This window comes from Myotis lucifugus, unplaced genomic scaffold, assembly GCF_000147115.1.
Source record: "Myotis lucifugus unplaced genomic scaffold, Myoluc2.0 scaffold_207, whole genome shotgun sequence".
NCBI classification, from domain to species: domain Eukaryota; kingdom Metazoa; phylum Chordata; class Mammalia; order Chiroptera; family Vespertilionidae; genus Myotis; species Myotis lucifugus.
This window is the reverse complement of record NW_005871255.1, coordinates 864,328-885,388: the sequence shown is the minus strand read 5'-3', so window position 1 is coordinate 885,388 and position 21,061 is coordinate 864,328. Positions and strand designations below refer to the sequence as shown.

General features: G+C 40.6%; 1 protein-coding gene across 1 annotated transcript in view; it reads right to left on the bottom strand.

Annotated features, from left to right (window-relative positions):
- RGS6 (regulator of G protein signaling 6) overlaps positions 1-21,061 on the bottom strand; it is a 463,491-nt gene that overhangs the window by 115,698 nt on the left and 326,732 nt on the right. The window contains exon 3 of the mRNA XM_006097588.3: positions 10,544-10,643. Coding sequence (XP_006097650.1) covers positions 10,544-10,643 — 100 coding nt within the window. The remainder of the gene's footprint in view (positions 1-10,543; positions 10,644-21,061) is intronic.

The window sequence follows — 21,061 nt, the reverse complement described above, 5'->3', positions numbered from 1 at the left end:
GCATCATAGCGACCGATCATTCCACTGTTTGGTCGATTTGCATATTACCCTTTTATTATATAGGATATGAACACAATGAGGTACGGACATGAAATGACTACTTTTCCCCTATCCCTGTCCTCAAACATGAAAAGTCAAATCTTTTTTGCTCTTTTTAGTGATGTTTTAGGTGGACTCTTTAGCTTTCTGGTTACTTTAAATTCAGTTTAAAATTTAAATCCCAATTTGACTCATTTCTTTCCCTTTAACCAGCCCTGTCCATAGGTTCTTGGGGTGGAGCAAGATGAGCTCTGCATCGTTTCTTCTTTCCCTATTTCTTCTTCCATCTCCACTGAGATCCTTCCTTGAGCTTTCAGGAGTCACAGGGGTTCTGGGGGTCAGGATTCCACATCTTTCTCCTTGGGCATCATACCACCCTATGGTCCCTATTTGCCAGCCCTCCTCACTTGTTTTAGAGGCAGGAAATACTTGGATTTACGGAGTGTTGTTTAGGAAAAGTTATGAACAGTGAGTGAGTCTTGTAGAATATCATCTTTGGACTCTCCAACCCACACTCCACCCCAGCAGTTTGCTTATATACATCAGGATAAAGATGGGAATGCTTTAGATAAGGCTGATAGCCAACTGTTAGCTATGATGAGCTCAACAAATGTTGTTGTCATCATTAATTCTCAGGAAAATAATACCCTGGGACGTATTACTTGAAGAATCTATAGGGTAGAACTCTCTGCAGAAGATCCTGCCTTAATACTTATTATTTTTAAAAACCTATGTTTTCATTGATTTCAGAGAGGGAGGGAGGGAGAGAGGGAGGGAGGGAGAGAGGGAAAGAGAGAGAGAAACATCAATGATGAGAGAGAAGCATTGATTGGCTACTTCCTGCATGCCCCACACTGGGGATGGAGCCTGCAACCTGGGCATGTGCCTTGACCGGGAATTAAACTGTGACCTCCTGGTTCATAGGTTGATGCTCAACCACTGAGCCATGCTGGCCAGGCAATTATTCTTGGATCTAGAAAATGATGTGTTAGAACCCAAAACTAGATTAGGTGTTATCATCCAAGTTTTATATAAAAATAACTCAAATTTCCTCTGGTTGCAACTGAAGGTAGAGTTAGGCCTTATTTGTGTAAAACATGCCTTACGGAAGTTGATATGCTTAAGACCAAAAAAACCCCAAAAACAAAAAACACACACACCCACACACAAAAACAACAGTTGATATGTTTAAGACAAAAAAAGTCTTCATAGATGACACATTGACAACTTCTAAATTTGGCTTTAAAATTTTAAGTATATAATGCATGCCATAATTACTTTTAAATGTCATTAAAATTTTTTTGTGTTGCCATAAATTATAGCTTTATCTGGTACCACTGTACTCAGTAGAACAAAATGATAAAATCAACTGCATAAGGAGCTAAGCTGAAAATTAATATTCTCCATGTTCACAATCTTTGCATAGATTTCCTATTAGCAACATGATTTTGCTAGTCTTCCTTCCAGCAACACATCCAGCCAATTTAGTGTATAGATCCTATGAGGCAACAGTTGATTCAATAAAATCAATAGTCGTTGCTAACCCATCATCCTTTGTTACAGGGCAAGGAGCCTACACTAGTTTCCTGATTTTTACCTTTGAAAAGTCTCAGTGACCCTGGGCCAATTACATTTAATTAATTAACAGACTTCAGTCTCCTCTTAAATTTTATCTCACTCTGAAACAGACTTTTTAATGGGTGCTGAAAAAGAAATTCAAGAGCACAAACTAGAGGGCCATGTGGTATATTTTCACTTTTAATAAGTGAACTGTCTTTTCCTTCTTTTATTCCACTTAGCATTTCTTCTCAAAGGGGGAAAAAAATCAAACAAGAAACATGTGAAAAAGATGAATGGATGTGACATTCAGAGTAAGATTTTAATGGCACAAAGGCCAAGACTATCAGAGTTATGCCTTTTGCTTTCACAGTATAACTTGACAGGATTTCTGGATGTTGTTGCTAAAATGAACTTCATTAGAAGAAAGCAAAAATGCATGAATTCAAAGAAAATGTGTTATAGCAGAGTTATATTTGTTAAGGCAAACACAGCATAGTCAATATTTAATTAAGCTTTGTATTTTTCAGCGTTGGCCTCTCAGAGGCTAGATCCTTATTTCCATTAGTATTGGCTGCGCTACAAATGTTTTTGGAAGTCCTCTTTGAAGTTAAATTTATGAACCAGTTTATAAGGACAATGAGAAAACCAGCTTCATTTATTCAGAGTCATACCTTATTTAAACCAAAATTGGGACTTTTCATTGACAATTGACATTTCCTGGACCTTATTCACTACTCTGACTTCAAATTATTACTTTTTAAACATATTTTTGTTGATTTCAGAGAGAGGAAAGAAGAAGAAGAGAGAGATAGAAACATCAATGATGAGAGAGACTCACTGATTGGCTGCCTCCTACAGGCACCCTACTGGGGATTGAGCCAGCAACCCGGGCTTATTCCCTGACCAGGAATCAAAGTGTGACCTCCTGCCTGGTTCATAGGTCAATACTCAACCACTGAGCCATACTAGCTGGGCCAAATTACTTTTTATTAAAACGTGCTGAAGGCCTGGGGTGGGGGGTGGGGGTTGGTTGGAGGGGTCAATGGGGGGAAAAGGGGGACATATGTAATACTTTCAACAATAAAGAATTCTTTTAAAAAATAGAAAAAGACAAAAAAGGGGAAAAAACCTTTTAAAGAATCATAAAACATTACATATAAATATGCACTGTTTGAATTATTTAAATAAAATATTCATGTTACCATAATAAAGGTTAAGAAAGTTCCCCCAGCACCCCAGGAGTGTTGAATATATTATCCTGATCACAGGACACTCCTGTCCTATAGAGGTAAATGGTAGTCACTTCTCTATTTCTGTGGTCACTTTCATCACCTCTTATATATATATATCCCTCAATACTATCATTCCCTAGTTTGCTTTTTGAATTTTATGTAAATGAAATTATACAGTGTATTTTCTTCTGCATTTGCCTTCTTCTGCTCAATATTCTGTTTATGGGATACAAACTATGGCCTGCCACCTATTTTTATGAATACAGTTTCAGAGACACAGCCACCCCCATCATTTATATGTTATCTGTGGCTATTTGGGGATTACAAAGGCAGAGTTGAATAATTGCAACAGAGACTGTATGGCTCACATTGCCCACAGTATTTGCCACTTGGCTTTAACAGAAAGCTTGCCAACTCCTGACTTAAAGGTATTATTTGACTCAATTTGCTAATATTTTGTTTAACATTTTTTGTAGTGATTTTCACGAGAGACGTTGTACTTGGTTTTCTTTTCCGTAACGCCTTGGTCTATTTTTGGTTTCAGGATAATCTTAGTTTCATAAAATGATCTGGGAAGTATTCTCACCTTGTCAATGTAAAATTAGTGTTATTTCTTCCTTTAAATCTTTAATAGAATTTACCTAGGAAGCTAATATGGACTAATTTTGTTCATGGGGAAAATTTTAACTATAAATTCAATTCCTTTAAACAGGTCTATTCTTATTCAATTTTAAAATTCTTTATATGCCAGTTTTGGTAATTTCTTATTTTTACTGAATTTATTGGGGTGACAATAGTTAATAAAATTATATAGGTTTGAAGTGTACAATTTTATAATATATCACCTGTATATTGTATTGTGTGTTCACCACCCAAAGTCAAATCTTCTTCCGTCACCATTTATCCCCCCCTTTACCCTCTTCTACCTTCCCTCACACACCCTTCCCTCTAGTAATCACCATACTGTTGTCTGTGTCTATGAGTTTTTATTTTCTATTTTTGCTTCATTCCTTCACCATTTTCAATCAACCCCCAAGAGCTCCTCCCCTCTGACAGCTGTCAGTCTGTTCTCTGTCTCTATGAGTGTGTTTCTATATTGTTAGTTTGTTTATTTTGTTCATTAAATTCCACATATAAATGAAATCATATAGTATTTATCTTTCTCTGACTGTCCCATTTCACTTAGAATAATACTCTCCAGGTCCATCTATGCCATCGCAAAGGTATGATTTCCTATTTTTATAGCCGAGTAGTATTCTATTGTGTAAATGTACCACAGCTTTTTTATCCACTCATCTACTGATGGGCACTTGGGTTGTTTCAGTGCTGCTATCAACATAAGAGTGCATATATCCTTTTGAATTAGTGTTTTGGGTTTCTTTGGATATAGTCCCACAAGTGGAATTGATGGATTATAAGGCAGTTCCATTTTTAATTTTTTGAGGTACCTCCATACTGTTTTCCACAGTGGCTACACCAATCTGCAATCCCACCAACAGTACACTAGGGTTCCCTTTTCTCCACATCCTAGATAGCACTTGTTGTTTGTTGATTTACTGATAAACACCATTCTGACAGGTGTGAGGTGATATCTCATTGTGGTTTTAATTTGCATTTCTCTGATGATTAGTGACATTAAGCATCCTTTCATATTCTATTGGCCATCTGTGTGTCCTCTTTGGAGAAGTGTCTTTTCAGGTTCTTTGTCCATTTTTTAATTGGATTGTTTGTTTTATTGGTGCTGGGTTGTATAAGTTCTTTATAAATTTTGGATATTAACCCCTTATCAGATGTATGACTGGCAAATATGTTCTCCTGTTCAGTGAATTGTCTTTTAATTTTGTTGATGGTTTCCTTTGCTGTGCAAAAAAACTTTTAGTCTGATATAGTTTCATATGTTTATTTTTTTCTTTTCTTTCCCTTGCCTAAGAAAGGAGACATATGAGAAAATATATTGTTATGAGAAACATCCGAGATTTTACTTCCTATGTTTTCTTCTAGGATTTTTATGGTTTTGAGTCTTACATTTAAGTCTTTAATGCATTTTGAGTTTATTTTTCTTGTGTATGGGGTAAGAAGGTGGTCTAGTTTCTGGCGGGGGGGCGGGGGAGAGGCCATGATTCTTTGCCTCCTTATTTTTGGCTGCCTCTTTGTGTTTGTTTCTATGTAGCAGGTAGACTAACAAGATCAAGAATGTTGACTAATTGTTGGGTAACTCTCAGGTTTCCTAATCTGGTTCTCTTGTTTTCTCATCTGGGAGTATCACAGTTCAAGAGAAAATGGATGACCTAGATTAACCTAGGGGTAGATTCATTAGACCGTCTAGAGGACTAATTAGAAAGCACTAAGTCCACACAGATCCTGTGAAGAACCACAGAAGATCAGAGCCAGAATGGATCATAGATACTGTTTAATCCAAGCCTATTAATCCACAAATGAGGAAATAGAGGGCAGCTAGGCTGGTGATGCCCAAAAGTCACCCATTTACCAGCTCAAGTCATACAACTATTGTAGCCCTAAACCCTTTTACACAAAGTGTTCTGTTAATAAGTCATAGACAAATACTCAAAAATATTTATAACCACATAAAGCCATAAAAAAGAAATTTATAGGCTATAAAGAGAGATAGAAATGTACACATGAAAAAATGTGCTGAGATAAGCAGAATAAAAATGCATGTACATAGCATATAATCGGAACATTATTTGTATAATAAAAATTCGTAAGAAAGAGCCAGGTGGGTATACTTTTAAATCAGATTCATTTTTCTATTCTTAGATTTTGAGAAAGAGGTTGAATTGAGACTAATGGGTTAAAACTACAAGGAGGTGGGGTAAGTTTCAATGTGTTATAAGGAAGAAGTTTTTACAGGTCAAAGTTGTCCAAAGATGGAAGGAGAGATGACATTCTCCGTTAGAGGCTATTAAAGCAGAAGGTGGGGAGCACTTTGCAGGAACGCGGTGGTTGTACTGATTTTCAAATTCAGACAGGTTAGATTAGATCATCTGGGCAGATGCTGGAAATAGAAGGCTCGGAGTCCAGGCCCATGGGGATGCCCTGGGATCTGTATTTTTAACAAACTACCCAAGCTATTCTCATGTTCAGTGGGAAGGCATCAGACACCTGTAAGGAACTGCTCCAATTCAGGAGTCTATAGTCTTCTGCATGAGTTAATGGAATTAACAGCATTGCAATGGTAGTGAAGAATCCATATTCTCTCTTTGGTTTTGTCCCTAACAAGCTGTGTGGTTTTTTGAGTACATTATATCCTGTTTCTGTAAGAATAAGTGAGACTAGATGTATCTTATGGCTCTTATATGCTAGGAATTTATGTTTCTGAGGGTAGCCTGGAAGAAACTAATCATCAAAGTCCCTGGAAAATTCCTCATGACATTCAGGTGATGGAGAATTATCCTTGAATAACTGTCTATTACAGATGGGAAAGGCCATGCAACCTGGCTGGTTTCCTGGAATTGGCAGGCATTAGGCCCAGGATATGTCTACCGAAGTGATTTTCAACCATTTTCATTTCATGGTGCAGGTACACTAATTACTAAAATTCTGTGGCACACCAAAATATATATCATACCTTTTGCCAATCTGACAAAAAGATGAAAGTTATAATTTTGACTACTTGTGTGACCTTGAAAAAGTAATTTAGGCTCTTGATTTTATAGTTTCTTCAATTACAAAATGGCGATAATAACAGTTCCTATTTTATAGGATTTTTGTGAAGACTAAATGAGGTGTGGCTCTAGAATTATGGTTTCAGTTGATGCTGTGATTGTTGTTGAAAGAGCCCTCCTTATTACTTGCTTAGACTCCCTCATCTAAAGATTCCCTAACTAGTCTCAACACTCCATAAATGTGTTTTAAATTCCAACTCCATAAACAAAACCATTTTGACTGAAACCTGGTATACTTTTCATGCATTTGGGCCTATGAAAAAAAATTCTTTTTTCTCCACCTGCAATTACTTTCCCCAGTTTTCTACTCATGTTTAAGGCCTAGTTCTAAAATTATTAATGTGGTAGATAATTATAATAATGGCCTCCAATGAATCATGTCTCCCCAGGTCAACCTGACATTGCTACTCCTACACCAGGAGGCGGAGTTGGTTTCTCCCCCCTCTCAGTCAGGGCTGGTCTTGGGATTTGCTTTAAAGAATAGATTGTGGTGGACTTGACACTGTATGAGTTCTGGAGCCTCGGCTATAAGAAGCCTTATAGTTTTCATCTTCTCCCTCTTGGCACTCGGAGACTATCAGGCTGTGAAGAAGCCCAGTTTACCCTACTGGGGGTACAAGACGATATGGAGGAGAATCGAAGTCCCAGCAAAGACTAAGCATTGCTGCTAAACCAATGAGTGAGACCCACCCTGTGGCATCAACTGAACTATCAGATGAGTAGGGCCTTATTGGTGAGACCAGCAGAAGAATGGCCTGGATTGCCAATTCATGGAATCATGATCATGAGAAATAAAGATTCATTATGGTTTGTGGTGGTTGGTTATGCAAGATACTGATATACATTCTTAGAGAAATGTTCTAGATAAACTCAAGAAAAACTCACCATTCTCTCCTCTGGGCTTTGTTCATTCTTCTATTATAGCACACAGCTCATATAATTATTGTTCTACCAGTGTCTGTTTCTCTCACTAACTTAATAGCTTTTGAAAGTAGAGATCAGGTTTCCATTCATCTTTATATCTGCTGTGGCTATTCTAGTGCCTGGTACCTAGCAACTGTGGACATTTATTCCCCTGGTCATACACTCACCATTTTCTGAAATGCTTTCACTTGATCTCTGGAACTCATGGTCAATCATAAGTAAAATATATTATATCCTCCACTTTTCAGTCAATATTCCTTTCATCTTCTTATTCTTCCCCAGCGACCATGGTTCCCTGCAGCCCTCTTAGATGGCAGCTGTTTTGCCTCACATGCCTTATACATCATGGGGTTTGAAGGCAGGTAAGTGATCTCATGGCTTATGTTTCTTATGGCTTCTTTCAGACTGCCTTTATTCCCTCCCTCTTCTTTAAAAAAAAAAACAACACCCACTCAGCTTTGACTCCCATGACATCAGATTAAATGACCTAGACTTTTTGTTGTGAAAGTCATTTATTGATGCCTGGGCCTCTGTCTCTATAAAGATTTTAACCACAGATCCACAACCACCCTCTCTAACACTCTCCCAGTAGTGATTTCAATATCCAGAGAGCTCAATCTACCAAAATCATGGCTACTTCTTTCAACTTGACTTCCTCTCTTCCACAGATCTTGTCCTTTACCCGATCTTAGTCATTTATTCCCTTGGTCATACTTTACTCGTTGTCACCACTAATATATTGCAACCCTAGATATTCCACTATCCAATTGCCACCTCCTATATTTTTAGCTCTCTTACTCTCACCTCCAACTCCAAAACTCCTTTGCCACTGGACTTAAAATTTATTGTAATTACTACTCTTCACTGTTCCTTACCTATCTCATTATTCAGTTAAAATTTAATGGTCAATCCTTTTGGTTGTTCTCTTCCTCTTTCTTGATTTATCATACTCTTATATTTGATATAGCCCTAATTAAGTCCAACTTTCTACCTAATAGGTGCCCATATCTGGGGAGCTAAATTGGCTGGAGAAAGAATTGCCTCTCTTTAAATTCATACATTTTAATAATCTCAAGAGAGTCCTTAATGCTACCTAACACTCAAAACTCTATTTCCCTAGCCAACTAATCTCTTTACTTTCCTAGATTTCTTTTATAGCTTCTAATTTCTCCCCAGACCTTCAGCATCTTACCCTCTTTGCTTCCCATATTACTAAGAAAATAGAAACAATTAGAAGAAAACTTCTAAGAGCTCCTACCACATTTCTCGATTATTTGTACCTCTGTGTATCGATTATGAATCCCTTCTTTTTTCTATGAATAAATTGTACATCTTCCTAGCCAAGTCTTCCCACCTATCTATGCATTACATTCAATCTCTTACCTACTTGCTGATATCACTTGAATTTTCCCTGTTTCTCTTGTACCACTTTTCCCTTTTGAGTGAGCCATTCTCATCATTATAAATATATTGCCACTTTCATATTATTTGAAATCCTGCAAGTCCTGACCCCCATTTACCCATTTAAATACTACTGCATTTCTTCCTTTTAAGGAAAATTCCTTCAAAGATTAATTACACTCACTTATTCAAATTGCTTTCTTCCTATTCTGACTTGAACCAACTCCAATGAGGCTTTTTGCCCTCAATGCTTCATGGAATGTGCACTTATCAAGGTCAGCAATCAATTTTGATGATGCTAAATTCAATTGTCGATTCTTAGTCCTAATCTTAGTTGATTTTTTTACATAGTAGATCAATTCTACTCTTCCTTGAATCACTTTCTTGAAAACTTGGCTTCCAAGAAACCATATCCTCCTGATTTTTCTTCTTGTCTCCAGGTACTCTTCCATTTCTTTTTTAATATTAAAAAAAATCTTTATTGTTGAGAGCATTACAGATATCTTCCCCCCCACCTTTTTTTTTACCCATTGCTTCCCTTCACCCGGTTCCTACCCAACCCTAGGCCTTCACCATCCTAATGTCTGTGCCCATGGGCAGTGTATACACGAATATAGGTTCTTTGGTTAATCTCTTCTCCCTAAAAACTCCACCCCAAAACTACTAGATTTAATAAATGAATCTGGAAAAGTAGCAGGATACAAAATTAACATCCAGAAATTGACAGCATTTTTATACACCAATAATGAACTCTCAGAAAGAGAAACTAACGAGACAATCCTATTTACCACTGCAACAACAAAAAATTAAGATACTTAGGAATAAATTTAACCAAGAAGGTAAAAGACCTATACTCAGAAAACTACACGACGTTGAAAGAAGAGATGGAAGAGGTACAAACAAGTGGAAGTATGTACTCCTCAATTACTTTTGCTGATTCATGTTAGCAGCCCACCACCACAAGCAGGATACAGAACAGTTCCATTGCCTCCTAAAGTTCCCTTGCACTATCCCTTTGTAGCACATTCTTCCCATAATTCCCAATCCCTGGTAACCATGAATCTGTTCTCCAGCACTATAGTTTTTGAAATGTCATATAAATGGAATCATATATTATCTAACCTTTTGAGATTGGCTTCTTTCACTCAGAAAAATTACTTTGAGACTCACCCAAGTTGGTATATGTATCAATAGTCCACTCCTTTTTATTGGTGAATGAGCACACAAAACACACAACTGCACCCCCCAAAATAAGGCAGAAAAACATTTCTAAAACCACTTCTTTTAGGAGTTCAAGTACAATAAGTTAAAAAACTTAAAGGCATTTTGTAGAATCTGAACATAAGACTTTCTTAAAGCTTTTTTGAAACTAAAGTAAGTTCTTTAACATTTTTGTGCTTATCTACATCCTGTAGGCCAGATTACTGATGGGATAGCCTGTTTATTGATGCACTTGTTATTTCCCAGAATCCTTAATCTATACACAGAAGGGCTGGTCAGGCATGGTAAGACCATTCTGAGTTATCAGCAAAGAGTAGCCTCTTCCTAGAAACCAGGACCACCCTCAACCGTAAGAAGCATGTTGAAGGTACCATCTCTACTATTTACAAATTCTTAGACACCCCCCAGATCACAATCAAGGCTACACAACTCTTCAGCCTTTCCCTGTTGCCTCCAAAACCTTATAAGAAGAATGTTTACCTGTGACAACACTGGGGATTTTGGAGAGAAAGCTCTTGACTGTTCTGATGGGCACACCCCCTGTCTTGTCATCTTGCATCTTTGTAATGATGTCTTCAATCTGAAAGAGGTTAAAGAAAAGAAGTGTTATTGTCTCCCACAAAGTAATAGTAAATGACACCTTTATAAATAGTCAAAATGTGGGAAGGCGCATGCCAACAATAGGTATCAGGAAATGTCAGTCAATACATACAGTAGTAGGATCGTCTGTAGACCATGTGTTGTGGGTGGGAGGTTAGGGGATTACATACAATAGCATAAAGTATGGTCTGTAAGAATAACCCTCAGTTTAACAAGGTAAGGAGGGAGAAATACATAAGATTCTCGATAGGATCCAACATGGTTGTGGTGAAATCACTTCTCTTTTGCAAAATGGGTTCACATATATGTTCAACCATATGAAATTTCCATATTCAACCTAAAAATAGCAATTTCCTATAGTTTAACTAAATATCTTAACATGCTACTGTTAGAAAGTATAGGCAGGGCTGAAGAAGCTGGAGGACAAGTCTCGGTGGTTGTGAGTGGTGGTGTGAAGGGGGCCACCTTGAGCCAGGGCTAAGGTAGAGCAAGGACAGGATTCTCTCCTTTAGGACTAAAGAAGACCACACTCTCAGAGAAAGACCACGATGGGCTGTGGCCTGGAGCCAGGGGAAATCTTACTGATGAAACCAGATACTATGCACATACATTGAAAACAGAATAGAGAGAGGTGATGGACTCTCAAGGTTACAGGTGCCTAAACTGGGAAACCAGTTTGTTGCTAAGAATTTACAACCCTGGGCAGAAATCTTCAGAATAGGGTGCAGAAGAATCTGTAGTAAGGACGTTTTGTTTGGAGAGGGGGGCGGTGCGGGGAGAGCAGCTGGAAAAGGGGAGAGGATAATGTTTAGCTTTCTCACACATTTTGTTTCCCTGAGCCACAAAGTATCTTTGAAACACCAGGATGGCTTTCCCGAGTTATTCCTTAATAGATTTTAAGTGTAGAAATTTAAACATACCTTGTCTAACATACTAGGAATGCAATTTGAGGGTAAGGGAATTTCTCAGTCAGATGACTAATAACTTCTTTGAAATAAGTAGATAACTTGCTAGAGACAAAGTTAGGATATGGCATATCTTAATAATATATATGTATATACATATACATACACACACACAATAGGTAAATATATTCAGAATTTATTGTGTGCTAGGTACCACTCTAAGTATTGCACACATATTACCCTATTTAATCCCCATGATTATTTCATAAACTAGATTATACTATTATCATTATTTTTAGATTAAAATAACGAAGATTTAATGAGGTGTATCAATCAGGGTAGATAAGGTTAAGTTGTGGTAACAAATAACCCTCAAAATCATGATGGCTTACTAAAACCAAGTTTTCTCTCTCTCTCCTGCTACAAGTCTATTACATACAGGTCACCAGGGGGACTGCTCACTGTTGTTACTCTGGGGCCCAGGCTGACGAAGCAGCCACCATCTGGGATGTTGCTGGTCATTGTGTAGGAGGGACAAAAGAAAATTCTGGAGAATCTTACAGTGGTTATTAAATGTGAAAGCCCAGAAGTTACACAGAACTCATTTACTCACAATTCCTTGGCCAGAACTAGTTACACGGCACTACCCAACTGCAAAGGAGTCCTCTGGGTGCCAGGAGGAGAGGGAAACGGACCCCTGTGAGTAGCATGCATGACCACCACAGAGATTAAACAACCGGCCCCAGGTCACACAGATACCCAGTTGTGGATCTGAGTTTGAACCCAGCCGTAGATCCCAGAGCTCAGGCTTCCACACACCTGGGTTGCTCTGCCAACTGATAAGATTAAAAAAAAACCCAGCCCAGAACAGGGACCATTCTCCCCTGGATATTTCTGGGTTTTCCTGAGAGGTACTACTAGTGAGAGGGTATCTGAAGCTTCTGACATCTTAGGCCAGCGGTTGCCAACCGGTGGTCCACGGACCACTGGTGATCCGTGAGGTCCGAAAGGTTGGCAACCGCTGTCTTAGGCAATGGATGGATATGTCATGCTAGGAAAAAGGGTCATTCTCTGAAGACCTGCATTCTGTTAAATGACAGAAAAAGGGTTGTCATTTACATTCATTTTCATAGTTTCAACTAGTGCCCCGCCTTCTGTCCTCTACACACAGCCCAACGATTTAGAATTGAGTATTACTGATAGTGAAGGAGAGTAATTCCTAGAAAAATGGACATTTTCAAAGTAATCAATGCTTTGATCTATTGTGCTATCTGAAACCCAACATTAGTTACATTGCTGCTTTTTAGGAAATGGCCTGAAAATCATGGGGAATTGGAGGGAAGCCAATATTTCAATTCTGTTAGAACCCTGACATCATTAGATGGTAATGATCTCCATTCTCTGCTGATGTGAGCTGCACTTAAAGATTAGTCTCCATGATTCTCTTATCCTCTGCTCTGTTCAGTTGCTTTATCACACCATTGAATCTTTATTATTATTATACTAGAGGCCTGGTACACGGGATTCATGAACTGTTGGGGGGCGTGGCCTGCAGGGATTGGCCCGCTGTGGGACCACAGCTCATCCTGGTCAGCTTAGCAGCTGTGGACCCGCTCTCTGAGTGGCTGCTCCCTGGTCCGGCATCTTCTGTGGAGCAGAGCATTCGCCTCTCCAGGGGACCCGGTCAGGGCTGGGCCCAGGGACAATAGCACTGAGAGGCGGTGGAGTAGGCCTCAGTCCTGTGGCAGCCACGAACCCACCTCCCAGCCTTCAGGGTCAGCTCTGTAAGCCTGGCAGCAGCACTGCGCAGCCTACAGGCATCTGGAGGAGGTGGCAGGGAGTGAGGAGGAGGAGCTTGGAGCAAGGAGGAAACAATTGCAGCCCAGGTTCCTGCCCATTGGCCTGGGGTTCACAATGGGAGCAGCTGCTCATCCCAGTCAGCCGAGCGGCACTCCCACTGTGGTAGTGCACTGACCACCAGGGGGCAGCACCTGGTGGTCAATGCATGTCATAGCAACTGGTCGACCAGTTGTTCTGGTTGTTCCACCATTGGTTGCTGGGCTTTTATTATATAGGACTAGAGGCCTGGTGCATGAAATTTGTGCAGGGAGGGGTGTCCCCTCAGCCCAGCCTGCACCCTCTCCAATCCGGGACCCCTCAGGGGATGTCCTGGGGATAGGGCCTAAACCAGCAGTCGGATATCCCTCTCACAATCTGGGACCACTGGCTCCTAACTGCTCACCTGTCTGCCTGCCTGATCGCCCCTAACTGCCCCCTCTGCTGGCCTGGTCACCCCCAACTGCCCCCCCTGCTGGCCTGGTTGTCCCCAACTGCCCCCCCCCGCCAGCCTGGTTACCCTCACTGCCCCCCTCTGCCGGCCTGGTTGCCTCCAACTGCCCCCCTGCTGGCCTGGTTGCCCCACACAGCCTGCTACTCAGTCGTTTGGTCATCCCTCACTAACCCCCCTGCCAGCCTGGTCGCCCCACGCAGCTGTTCGGTCATCCGTTCGGTTGTTTCGGTTGCGACAGTTGCTTAGGCTTTTATATATATAGATAAGTTTCAGGTATATAACATTATAATTCAACACCTGTGTAAACTACAAAGTGGTCACCCAAGCCCTAACTTCTTATGCTGGCCTACACTGTACGGAGAGGTATAACACTCATTAGAGGTCACAGCTGGATCAAAAGGACAATCCCCTTAACTGACCAGAAAGGGGTTACATTCTAGCAATAGTTTACAACATCAGAGAAATAGAAGAATGTTTCATTGGTCCCCAGTTCTTGATTCCTCCATATATTAATATACACCTAAATTCTGGCCTGGACTCATGGAGGGCAGAGGGTCTGCTTCTTGACTTTTTGGCTTGGTCATGTGTCTTGCCTGGCTAATGGGATGCTATTGAACATGATGTGAATAGAGGCTTTCAAGATACCTGCATGGTTAGGGTCACCCTTTTCTCTTGCCCTTCTGCAGCAGATAGTTGTTATTCCAAGGAAGGTGAGAGACATGTGGAGCAGAAGGGGCCCATCCCTGACTAAATCAATCAAACCTCAGCTGCCCTGCAGGCTCATAAGGAAGAAATGAATGCTTATTGTTATATGCCACTGAGTCTGGGGTGGTTTTCTATGCAGCAAAATTGTGTCTACATGTTGAAATTGAGGCTCAGAAAGTTTAAGTGATTTATTCAAGGACACAAAGCTAGTAAATGACAAAGCCAGGATCCTTACCCAAGTCTTCCTGACTCTAATTAATGCCCAAGCTCTGCCTATCAAATCTAAGATTTATCTTTTTGTCCTTAACCAGTGCCTGCCAACATGCTTTTCAGATACAGACACTTAATACTGTTTGCATTGAAGGGAAAGTTTAGTTCAGTCCTGAGGGGGTAGAGCAGGAAACAGAGAAATTGATCCAGATAATCAGTTTATCAGCCATCTCAGGATTGATTTTGGCCCAATGACTGATGAGCTCAGTCTTCTCTCTCTTTGTCCCAAGGGTTTAGTTGGATTTATCTTGTACTGGTAGATCACATCTTCTGGGTTGGGAACAGAGAGTTGGGAAGGCATATATACTTATATTTTCTTGATTGTTCAGGTCTATCTAACTTCCGACACCTTTTGTTCCTGAGGAAGAGCAACATCGATTCCCTGGCATTCTTTAATATGAAGTTCTGTGTCACTGGGGAGCTTGTTGGACCTAAGTTTCACTGTGCCCATCAGTTAGCAGGTGGCCCTTATCTGACAGCCAAGCGATGCAGAGAAACCACTTGGCCGGCTTGGCTGGTTCTGCCTGGATGGGTCACAACAACCAGGATGCCCTTCTCCAAGGAGATCCAAGCTCCACACTAACATGCAGGTAGAACATTTTCTAAACAGCAGGAGAAAATGGAAATCATTACACCACAGGGTGGGTTTTCTCTGAAAAGAGGAATATTATGAGATGGTAGAGATAGTTCATTGAAATAGCTATGAAGTATAAGAGAGAATGAGGAAAAGCAATCCTCTCTTTTCAAACTAAAGCCACAGAAGGACAGCAGGACAGTAAGTCCGAGGCCTGAGAGAAATGCTGGCCTCAGCTTCACTGACTTGCTGTGCTGACCATGGACAAGTTACTTAACCTCTCAGGATGTCACTTCCCTCATCTCTACAGCAATAGCTCTGGTTGTTAAACCACATTCCTTGTTCTAAAACACAAGAGACTTGTCTAACTTGACAAATGCAAGTTTGTGTCTGTGAGTAAAGGGTGGGACAGGTAATCAGACCTCGGGGTTCCCATTCCCCGTGTTGCCCATCTTCCAGGTGGATCCATGCAGAATGCTCCCCTGAGCTAAGAGGTGCAAGGTGTGGGGAGGGTGCTGGGAAGGACCACGGAGTTTTGATGTTTTGAGAAATCATTTTGGACAAATGGCATCAGAAGCCAGATCGAGACACGAGTCCAAGTGGCCCTGACACTGCTCTTTCTTGACCAGTCCCATGCCTGCTCATCTCTGCTAACAGAAATGACAAAGGGCCAATATCAGTTTTGTTTCTAAAAATTAATTATCCAATGAACTAATTTATTTAGCTCCTCCAATATTTCCTTAGTGGAAGATTTAAAAATGTTAAGACTAAGCAAGCTATGTTGTCATTGCTTTAAAAAAAATCCACCACAACTTTAGCAAAGAAGGCAGAGTATGCCTCAGGCATGAAGGTCTTTTTTATTGAAGCGTTTCAACTTGACTTTGCAATCACTTGCCTGTTTCTAGCACTAATGACTGTCAGTTCAGCTTTTGCATTTCATTAAAGACCCCTTCTGTTTTCGTATCTGAGAATGAGTAAAAAGTTTTTGGACACATCTTATCAGCCCAGAGGCAGAAATCAGAACTGGCAAATGATAATCATATTTCTTAATCAAAAATGTGCATGCTTCATTGAGCATGCTCTGTCCCATATGTGTTCCATAGATTGGGCCTTTTCTCATTTTTATTTTTAAAAACACAGCACACTGCTATTGTCAACTTTTAAACATACTCAGCTTCACTTACTGGTTTAGTGGACATGTACTGAACACCTATAAAAGTAGGTAAAAGACAGAATCTGTCCCCCTTCATCATGGACTAAACTTTTTCAGAAAGGTTCAGGGATCTAGGCTCTCAGTTAAGGATGTGTTGGAGACAGAAGAGCCAAGTATGGGTTCTAAAGAAGCCAGGAGGTGAAATACTAAGGAGTATCACTCTCCGAGGTCCTTGGAAGGGGAACCATCAAAGACTCCCTCCATTTTTCATCATCCCACTCAAAAGCCTGTGATTTCAATGACAGGAGGGAAATTTTCAGATTCCTGGTGCTAGCTATGATAATGGTTGAAATGCCAGTTAATTTGTTTTCAGTTAAACTTACTTTTGAATCACTGTATATGTCTAGTATGCTTTTGATAGAAAGTAAAAAAAGTGCAATCTCCAAACATGGGGTCTATTTTTTCCCATGTAATAAGCAATGTGTATGTGAGTGGCCACTGGCATACTTAACTCATGGCCTTTCCCTCATGGTTGCCAGATAGCTACCCTAATCTCAGGCATCACTTTTATGTTAAAAAAGAAGAAAGGTGGAAAGTGGAGAGTGTTGGTATAGTTGTACTTGTTCCTAGTATCCAGAAAAGCATATTCCTTCCCAGAATATCCCAACAGATCTCTGCTCTAGTCTCATTGGCCAGAACAGGGTCACATGACTACATGTAGCTGCAAAGGAAGCTGGGGAAGAGGGTATTTAGCTTTTCCAGCCTCAACACCACATGGAAGCATGGGAAGGGGAGAATGGGAATGGGGTTAGCTTAACCAAATAACAATGTCTACCACAAAGACCCCGTACTAAAGAACATTCATAAAGGATGGTTGAGCTGGCCTTGATTCCTCTCAGATCTGTTCTCCGCCCTGCAGCCCGTGTGATACTCTACGAAAAATATGACCATTTAATTCCTCTCCTTAAAATCTATCTATAGATTTCTCAGTGATTATTCTGTTATAAAATCTTATAGAATTCTCTATCTTTCCTCTGTATCACTTTAATTTGGACTTGCATTTTTCACTAGACTGTTTTTCTCACCATTTAATCTTAATAGTTGGTGCTCAGTAAATATTTATTGAATGCATGCATGCATGCATGAATGAATGAATGCCACGAGTGTTATATTCTTAAAGAATTTTATCTTGGATTCCAGCATTGAATGGAATGCTTAATATATTAGGATCTTAGGGGTGTTGATACCTGTCCTTTGGTATGTACATTTTTAAGATCATTCTGCTTTGGAAATGGGTTAAATAAACAGAAGCCTCAAGATTCCATAAATGTTAGCAACAGTGTTCAAGGAATTGCTCCACAGGCACCCAAGTACCAGTTGAGCTAGAAGTCAGTTCCCCAAAGTATCATACATGACATTCATTACCCAGGGCCGTGCCAGGGTAGAAGGATGAAGCAGCATTATTTGATTTGTCTCCTGGAGGCTTATTTTTATGGTTTTAATATTACCATATGTGGTGCTTCATAAATTACTTTTATATAAAACATTCTTCCCCATGTGATTGAGGAGAAAAGCAGGCAAGAATGAAGTTCTAGGTCAGTGAACAAATGGCTTCTTGATGATGCTTTAGGGGGAATTACTTTCCCCTGAGCTTGGCTGGAGTAGCCAAGCATTAGAAGGCACTGTTTCTCTTATATAAGAATCTGTTGTTTGCTTGGAAACAAGAGCGGAGCAGATCCTTTGAGCAAACCACAGAATAAGGAATCTCTGACTACAGAAGACCAGCTACAACGCAAACGAGGAAAATAAACACAAACTAGTGAAACACTCTAGCAATGTCAGAGAACCTAAAATCTCTATTACAATCTCCTCAAATTACCCCAACTTGAGTATACCATCTGCTGTTTATTGGGAGCCACCCCCTCTTTACAGATAAGCACACGGATGCTTAGGGAAGGTAAACTGTCCAAGGCCAAATGAGACTGATGAATAATGAGATTATTTGGATCAGACCCAGGCAGTCCTGCTCCAGAGCTGGCTCCTGGGATCACCACACCAGCAGCCAGGGCAGCTCCTGGGAGGCCTTGGTTCATGCAAGTAAGGCTTCAGCTGAGTGGAAGAAGATGTAGGAGATGGGGCCACATCCTATACTGCAAAATTCAATCCACAGTGTGGAAGGCAGAAGAATGGTCCCCCCCAAAGATGCCCACATCCTAATCACCGTGAATACGTTATCTTACATGGCGAAGGGACTTTGTAGCTGTGATTAAGGTTAAGGACCTTGGGATGGGGTGATTACCCTGGGTTATCCAGATGGGCTGTCTAATCACACGAGTCCTTGAAAGACGAGGACTTTTCCCAGCTGTAGTCAGAGAGAGATGTGACCATAGAGAAAGCATCAGAGAGGTGGGGCTTTGCTGGCTTTGAGGAAGGAGGGAGGGTCCATAAGCTAAGGAATGTGGGTGGCTTCTAGAAGCCAGTAAAGGCAAGGAAAAAGATGGTCGCCTAAAGCCTTCAGAAAGGTATGCAGTTCTGCCAACCCCTTGATTTTTAACACAGAGGGCCTGTCCTACAGAATTGTAAGATATATGTTGTCTGTAGGCATTCAACTCATGGTAATTTGTTACAGCAGCAATAGAAAACTAATATACACAGTGACCTATTCATGAGTAAATGTTTGGAAAATCAGTATTCTGCATTGTTTCCAGAACAGATTAGTATTTTCTCCTCCTGGGAAAAACTGAGTGAATTTCCTCTAACTCCACTACTTTCTGCTCCTTTTGAACAGCTTGACAACCAAACTACTGGTCAACCGGGAACTGAGGCAGTCTGCTTGGGGGAAGAAGTCAGGGATAAGGACAGGAGAGATATCTGTCTATAACCTGAAGTAATTGCTTCCGTGGCATTTGATATGCCTCAGGTTTTGGTCTATCTGGGACCAATTAGATGGGTGGCTCAGAGGTTATTTCCAGGAGCTTCTTAAATGGGTCACAGTAGCTCATTAATTAACTCAAACACCACATTCTACATATGGAAAAATGAATATCCTTTCTCCCCCGCCCCCCATCTCAAATTTTACCTTGCCACATGCTTCAACCGAGCCCACCAAGGAGAATTGTAGAAGGAATACCACGTGGCAGCACAGCTCAAGTAACCAGGCAGAGCACCGTAACATGCTCCAGATTTGATCATGAGGCCGTTCATATTAAGTTCCTACAGAAATATTCTAGTTTTAACATGTATATCACTTCCCGCCTTACTGCTGAAGAGAGGTCAATATCTGTGTTTCCAAAGAAAAACTGGTCCTGGAATATTACAATGTTTTACTCCTGGAGAGGAGCAAGGAACATAAGACCTTGTCCTGCTTCTGACCCCAAGGACACCCTGGACTCTGGAATCAGTTGTCCTTTCTGACTCCTTTTCTGACTCTTCCTCAACACCGTGCCCTACTCCAGTCTTAATAACTGAACTGGCAACTGGAATGAATTTTAGAGCTTAGAAAACTTTATGTAATTCATCTCCTCCTCAAAAGCCCACTGTGCTCCCTACTGCTACAAAAGAAATGCCAAGTTTCTGACTATGGAATTGAAGGTCTTCTATCATTTGGCATCCAACTACCTTTCCAGCCTAACTTCATGTTTAAATGGGGAAGTTGCTGTCTACCCCACACAGCCACCAGGAGGAAGAAGAGAGGAAAAGGTTATATGTAGAGCACCTGTGTCTACATGAAAAGGGCCTTCTCCTTCCTCTACTTGTGGGTTAAGGAGTCGCATGGAACCAGGAGGCGGGGAGGAGAGATGCAAATGTGAGAAACTACCTGATTTCAGACAGTGCATGGGTCCCAGACGACTAGACTCCAGAACTTTGAGGCAATAAATGTATGTTGTTTAGGCTACCCGGTCTGTAATATTTTGTCTCAGCAGCCCTAGCAAACTAATACACCCCTCATGACTTTACAGATTACAGAAACTGGTTTTCAAGTATTTCTGTTAAACATGTAATGAAAATGATTTCCTCTCATGCTCCCTTCCTCTCCTCTCTCTCTTCCCTTCGCATCCCACTGCCCCCGAGATGGTGACTAATTATTTCCAGATTAGACAGTGTTCCACATGCCAAATGGACTAATTTGATGTCTTGCGTTTTGTGTGATTTCCAGGAAGCCACACGCATACTACTTCAAAGCTCTGGCTTCCCAAAAGCCGAGACTATGTCTGACATGAGGGCTGGGGATGAATTCCAGATTCACCAACTGCATTCAAAACCAGAAGGGGGAGGAAGACGCTGGTTTCCAGAATCAGGAGTGAGGAATATCATGATTAGCGTTGGCCTTCTGTTGACTCTAAACTACCTGTAATAAGGAATAAATGTTGACTCTTACACTTAGCATACACAGGTAGAACACCACACAGTTTGAGAGAGAAGTGATTCAGCAGCACAAATTAAGATATTTTGCATTTGAGTCAACTAAAGACTTACAATATAAGGCAGCAGCAGCAACAAC